Consider the following 7,036-nt stretch of genomic DNA (forward strand, 5'->3'; position numbering starts at 1 on the left):
CAAATCCTGAACCCTGCCAGGGCTCATTATTCCTTTTAGGGGTCATCTGTGCTTCTAGCAAGTGAAGTGCTTGAAAGCAACTTGCTCATCCTTATTTAAGTTTTGAACTAGATGAGGGCTGGGGAAACTGTCTATTCTTTGCTTCATTCTAGGTAGTGGTAAAATAGCTTATCTTCATTTTCTTGCAAAGAATTCTACTAGTGAAACTTACCTGTTTTGTACAGTAGGATATTTAAACCTTTTTTCCTTGAGAGAAGTAAATAACTTTAATCAAGCATGCAACCAGCTAGTAGCCTTAGCCCACTCGCCATAACTGTTTTAAAGGTCCTTAGTTCCTTGCAGAGCTCTCATCCCCACAACAGAAAGGTTTCTTTTCTCCTCTCTTATTTCCAGGGTGTGATGTTTTTCCCTTCTGCGACTAAGTTGTTGTGAGGCTTATAAACACTTCTCTGCCAAAATGTTTACGCACAATCTTTGATTTTTAATCCACAGAATGCCAGCAGGAAAATGGATTTGTCAGGGCTGGCAGAAAACACTTTAGAATGGAGATGCCTGTACTGGGTTGCTACAGAATAGTGACCTGTTTTTCTTTCTGTTGAGTTTGAATGTAATTTTCTATTACCAAAGCTTATATTTAACTAAAGAGATATGAAAGAAGTGTCTTACTAACATGGTTTTTCTTTCAAGATCACGGGTTTAAGCAGCAGAAGTTTAATGTTCAGATAAATGTAGTAATTTTATTCTCTGGCAGATTATACAGCCATTCATTTCGTTACTTGCCTTGAAATGGCAAATACGGTGATGTGCTCTTCTTCTGTAATAGCAATATTTTTTTAAAGTGTATTTGTGGTGTTAAAAAAAAAAATGAAATAAATAACTAGTCTCTCTCCCCCCTCCCTCCTTTTTTGTAGAAGTACGGGGCAGACCATAAAAATGCAGACAGAAAACTTGGGTGTCGTTTATTATGTCAACAAGGACTTTAGAAATGAATACAAAGGAGTGTCATTACAGAAAGTGGAAAAGAGTGTGGAAGAGGATTATGTGTCCAACATTCGTAATAACTGCTGGAAGGAGAGGCAACAAAGTAAGTTTGGTAATATGTGTAATTTCGTGAAAGCATTCATTACTATAAAAGAAGGTTGCCTCAGGCAAGAATGAAGTGCTTGTATTATTAAAGTATCTGAATGAGAAAGCAAGTGCAAGGTTCCCTACTGTTTCTCACTTCTGAAAGTGTCGCCAGTGTCACTTAGTATCTGTGTTTTACTCAGTGGCCTAACAACCATCTGCAAATCATCAGCGATTTTAACCTGCTACTCTATTAGCTATGACCGTTTCTCAGAAAAATAAAGACTACAGTGAATTGATAATGAGAAAGAAATTGCTCTAAGTTAAGGACAAACGCTAAGAATTCTAATCTCTTTCACATTATTTTATCATGGCAATATCTCATTTCCTTAGGTGCTTTTATGTAAATAAATAAATAAATATAACAAAAACTTATATAGGTGTTTCCAGAGAAGGAAAAAAATAATCTGTCTTGGACCACAGTGCATACAAACACTGCTTTTCCAGGTGACCAGGGACACGCAGCATGTCCTGTAAAACATCATAAGCTGTAAATCAGTGCTTGATCTTTTGCCAATGCTGAATAATTTTTCTCCCTGGACTTGGTAGCTTGGCTATATCAGACCTTGAAAACAGATGGGTTTTTTTAGTTTAACATCTATTTTTCCAATCTAATTTAATATTCTACAAGGAGCTATTTTCTTTCAAAAGCCTAGAATTCAGTGTTAAAGCATAAGAATACTGAATAGCATCGTCCATCTCCAAATCATCGTCAACTTTAACCTGTTATTCTATTATTTGTGACCATTTCATGAGCCTTTCATGCTCTGTGAGAACAGCGCTGCTAAAAAGACATCAGTGTTGAAACAAGATGGTTTCAACTTTTCAGCTGGTAAGCTTCAGTAATAGCTTACCGGATAAATAATTTGTTGATGAACTGTCAGTAAACTGACCAGAAGCAAACAGAATGCTCTTCTCTGAGTGAAATCGGGTGTTCCTGCGCAACTTTACCCTCTGCAGTGCAGTGGTGCCACCTTTCAGCTGAGATGGCCCCTTAGCTTCTCCCAGTTGTGAAAGACTGCCCGCCATCGCAGCTAGTCAAACGCCTGAATAGGACTGCGTACCTTCATTACAGTTGGCCCATACATATACAAATACAAACTGCATTGCCCATGCATAGTAGGCCCAATGATTCCTGGAGGCTTTACACTCCTTACTCGTGAGTACGCATTGCTTACGTATAAGTAAATCTCCACAGTTTTACAAATCGCCCACAGGAAAGAACTGTGGGCAGAAAACTCTGCTGATGGGCCACAGGTTTGCAAGAGAAACACCAGTACTTTGGGGGAAGACTCTCAGATCATTGCCCAGAGTGTGAGATTTGATCGGAATAATTTTTCCCAGATTTTTCAAACAGAGGAAAGCATCAGAGAATTTTTGGGTATAATTCATAAGCAAATATAAAAAACTGTTGTATTTTTCCAGCTCGGTTGTCCTTTGATCATCTTGAAATGTTTGAATATGTTTGCTCTTCATGAAATGAATACCCCATTTTTCATCTACAAGTGGTTGCTAGATGAATGATTGGTAAACTTATAATAAAATATTTACAAAAATGATCATGGTTGTTAACAAAAAATTAAAGATAAGATACAATCCAGCACAATAAAAAGAGGACATATTATTGGTACATTTTTTCAGCGGAGTGTAGATCTGGAAGGATAGTTTGCTTTTATTGACCTAGTCATTACACTTAGGTTTACTGGCATGTTATATTTGTGTCTCCTGTAATGTATTTACTGTCCAAATATCTTTGAAAATGTTGATATGCAATTTCCACCTGGGGAAGGAAAGAGGAGAAAGAATACCTTTCCCATTTTTCAGCATTTATTCTTGACATGCTTACTTTTTTAAGCACGAACAGAGTCTTGGACAATGCAAAGAGGCCCACAATTCCATATGTACATATTTACTGGGAAAAATGTGATGACTAGAGAAACATCTGACCCTAGTATAAAGAAGAAAAATAACTTGAAGGTGGTGACTGTCATGTTGTTTGCTATTTGCAATGTATCAGGTTGTGAAAACTACCGAAATTGATTTTGAGAAGGCATCCCCTAATAGATTTTCTCTAGAAACAGCTGATATTGTGGTTTTAAGGATTCAAAATACCTGTTGTGTGTTGGATCTCCTTGACAGTTAAAATCTTTCCAGCGTTGATTAACATTTAAGAATGCCTCGGTAATCCATTTTGAGTTGAAGGGCTGGAAAAGATTTTAGAGAATTAAAATGCTCAGCAATGTCAAGCTATTGAACACCAGTATAATACAGAGAGCTCCTTTATTAATACCTCTGAACGCTGGCAGTCTGAAGCAGCATCAGTTGAAGTAATGGGCTTAACACTCAGGATGGATTTTTGGGCACAGACAAGACGCTAGAGCTGTCAATAATATCCAAGATCACTGAGCGTGGCCTATATTTGTAGTGTTTAATGAGGTCTGACAGAAGTAGTAGGGGTTGGTTGGTTTGTTTGTTTTTAATCAGGTACTGCGGTATGAAATATGAGGGTGCTGGAAGGCTGTTACCACTTCCCCTTCTCAAAAAGACGAATGCTTGTGAAGATCCAGCAAAGGGAAGCTGTAGCAGTGCTCTTTAGGTGGTGTCTGTGGGTAGTTAGAATAGACAGAGGGGAAAAAAGGGCAAGGCTTAAACCTGAGGTGTTTTGGACAGATCTGAGAAGGAATGTATCATGTGCAACATATTCAGTTTTTAACCTGAAAAATCTTTTCTCTTTTTTTTCATTAAAGAAACAGACTTACTTTATGCAGCAAAAGTATATCGAGATGACCGTCTCCGAAAGAAAGCAGACTCCATGTCCATGGACAACTGCAAAGAACTAGAACGGCTGACCAGCCTCTATCGAGGAGGATGAACTGCAATTATACACGTACATCTTTACGTATGCCGTTATCTCTCTTGTAAATTAAGAAGAGATTTAGTTTCACCATGAATGCTGGAAAAGAAGGGTGGATGTAAAACTCTACTGTGTAGCTGTTTCCAGAAACCTTATGCTGAAATATCATTTAATGGCTTCTTTACCTACTGTGAAATATAGGTAACTTTAATTGTCTAGATTTTACTTCAAAGCTTCTGTGAATTCTTTCAGCAGAGAGAATAGCTCAGAAAGGATGCTATACTTGTAGAGATGTAGTCATAGTGGTTCTCCTCTAACATATTTGCCATGTAAATATCTGTGGAAAGAACACTTTGTGTATATACGAGTTAAATGACTTTCTATTTAAAATCTCAGAAATTTAGTTCCATACAACATTTTGTCTCACTGATGGAATAAATAGTATGATTACATTACTCCTATTCAGATGTCAAGTGTGTGGAATTGAAACAAGAATTTTTAATATTTTATCTCTAACTCTATGTAAAATCTTCTAGGTTTACCAGCTTAGAGGAACTTGGTATTTTTAAATATAATGGCATATATTCCTAAATATCTGTTGGGGTTTATCGATCTGGTGTAGAGTAGCAGTTAGCTGTTGTAGTTTTTTTAGTGTTTCTAAGCAATGCTGAGAAAACTAAGAACTACACTAATCTCTTTTCAAAGTAAATATTTGCAAATGCTGTACAGACCATTATAAGCATTGCTTTTAGTACTTGCAACAGTTTACAGCAGCTCTACCATTTGGTATTCCAGTACTAGTAATTCCATACGTACGGTTAACATGCATCCATAGCTTCCTTAATTTTCACTGGAAAGGTAGAGGAAAACATGCAATAGTAAAATCTTAAAGCTCAAAAAAAAAAAAAAAAAAAGGCAACCTGATTTTTTTTTTTCCTGGGAGGCTTCCATTTTCTTACTATTTTTTTGTTTCAAGCTAGGTCCCAACACTGATTCCTCAATGGGCCCTACAAGTGGAACAGGGAAATACTGCTAAGGACAAGCTATGTGCCTTTCAACACTTTTGCCAACTATTTAAACGCTTCACTAGTTTGCAGTATGCTCCTATGGTCAGAGCCATATCGCTTGTCCCTGGGGCGGAAGAGGTAGGGCACGCGTTTCTCTGGGCCAGAATGTCGGTGGACTGACTTTCTAGAAATGAGCACGCGTACCGTTCGGCTCCTACGTACAAGATCATGTAACTCAGCGGCCTGTACGTGGAAACTATATGCAGCCACGCCTGCTGATGCAAAGAGGTGTTTTGAAGCAGCTAAGTACAATGTACTTAAAGTTTATCAAAAGTGGGTTGGAAACATTTTTAGGTTCAGTAGCTGATGTTTTTACATTTTAACAGTGCTATGCAGGAGAATGTGTCTTGTATTTGAGAATGCCAGGTGGCTCATAATAAGGGCAGTATTTTTTATTTGAGAAAACTGCTATCTTTGAACAATGCTTTCGGTTTCTGTGGAGCCAAATTCTTCTCCTAAATTGAAAGTTTAAATACCTGACTGACTTCACTGGAATTCCTTCTGATCTAGACCAGGATTTGGCTTTAGAAATACACTAAATGCTGTTGCTCTGAGTGACCCAGAAATCATTTTGCGTACATTTTGCGTATATACCTTTTCTAAACTGTCCTGTTGGAAATGTCCTCTATTGAATTGGTGTAACATGAGAGAGACTAGCTGCAGGCTTTTAACTAAGCAGCTAAACCAGCATTCAAGGTGGACATCAAAGCCTGAGGCACAAAGCAGAACTAAAAGCTGCTGAAACAAACAAAAAAAAAAAAAGGGTTGCTTTACCGGTTGTCCTTTCTAAGATTATAGGAAAAGTATGCAGAAGTAACGGAAAGGCACCCAAATGTTTGAAGTTTGCAGTAGAAGTTTATGGAGAAAACGTGATTCCCCGGATTTTGTAACTGTCCAGAATGTATTGTAATTATACTAATGAAAAGAAACTATCAAAGTACACATTGGTACTCCTGTGTCTTCTTAATAGAAGAAAATTGTTCCAAAGGCTTTAACAAGCACTCAGGCCTTCCCATTCACAACTGAGTCGGAGCTTGCAGGTGATCCTTTAGTTACGAGGAAGAAGGATCTATAACGCATTTGTCAAATGTCAGAACAGTGAAGTCGGAGTGAAGAGATGGTCTTAGCAAAGCTGCTTATAATAACCGGGTGGGTTATGTCAGCCCTGCAGTTACTTCTGCTGCAGCTGAGAAGCAGGTAAAGGGGCGGGTGCGGAGCTGGGTCAGGCTGGTTAGATTGCTATCAGTACCTCAGCAAACTGGAATAATGCAGTGGCTGCGTCCCGTAGCAACGCAGGTGCCCCAGCAGTTTGAAAGTGAGACCTAGGCTGCTGTATTTCATTGGATTATCTATTGCGATTGCCATTTTCAGAGAAGGAAACAATGAATATGTTTATACTGGTGGAAAAATGCTACTTGGCGTTTAACAGATTAAGTAGTTGCACGCTTTGAAGTATGCAGTAGCATGTAGAAGGATGCTGTTATTTCCTGTAGCATAAAGATTAACCTGCTCTAAATATGGCCTGCAAATGTTCTTTTAATATTCCAAGTGGGTGTTTCTCTCCTCGTGATTGTCACTTTTTTCTCAAGTCTGAAGGTTTTTTCTTCAGAAATGTCATTATCTTCCCTGGTTTCCTTGAAGGAATCTGCTGGAAAGTTCAGAACAAATTTTCTGATGAGCAAGATGCTAATTGGAGAGGGTGGAGTACCTGAATCTTTTCAGATTACCTTTCTTCAGAAGGTGAAGCTCTCATTAAAATAAGATATTGGAAAGAAAAGGGAAAAACAAAACTGGTTTTGAACAACCCAACGAAAAATCCTTCAACTTTTTTAGCTACCTAGAATTAACTACTTACTCTCTTTATTTAGTCATTACCTGTATTTAATCTAGAATTAAAGATAGCACAAGCATGGGTTCTTGATCTCTCCTTTAAAAGAGCAAGCAGGAAAGTCCTGCAAAAAGTGACAAATCTTGGCATGACGCTTTGACA

General features: G+C 38.0%; 1 protein-coding gene across 4 annotated transcripts in view; it reads left to right on the forward strand.

Annotated features, from left to right (window-relative positions):
* DNAJB14 (DnaJ heat shock protein family (Hsp40) member B14) overlaps nt 1-6,540 on the forward strand; it is a 28,793-nt gene extending 22,253 nt beyond the window's left edge. For 2 of the 4 annotated variants that reach the window (XM_082316128.1, XM_082316129.1), the window contains 2 exons: nt 912-1,084; nt 3,873-6,540. In XM_082316128.1, coding sequence (XP_082172254.1) covers nt 912-1,084; nt 3,873-3,997 — 298 coding nt within the window. In that variant the 3' untranslated portion in view covers nt 3,998-6,540. The remainder of the gene's footprint in view (nt 1-911; nt 1,085-3,872) is intronic. The other 2 variants (XR_014228640.1, XR_014228641.1) reach the window with 2 other exon arrangements.
* The last annotated feature ends 496 nt before the right edge of the window (nt 6,541-7,036 follow it).

This window comes from Platalea leucorodia (assembly GCF_965183815.1).
Source record: "Platalea leucorodia genome assembly, chromosome: 6".
Taxonomy (NCBI): Eukaryota; Metazoa; Chordata; class Aves; order Pelecaniformes; family Threskiornithidae; genus Platalea; species Platalea leucorodia.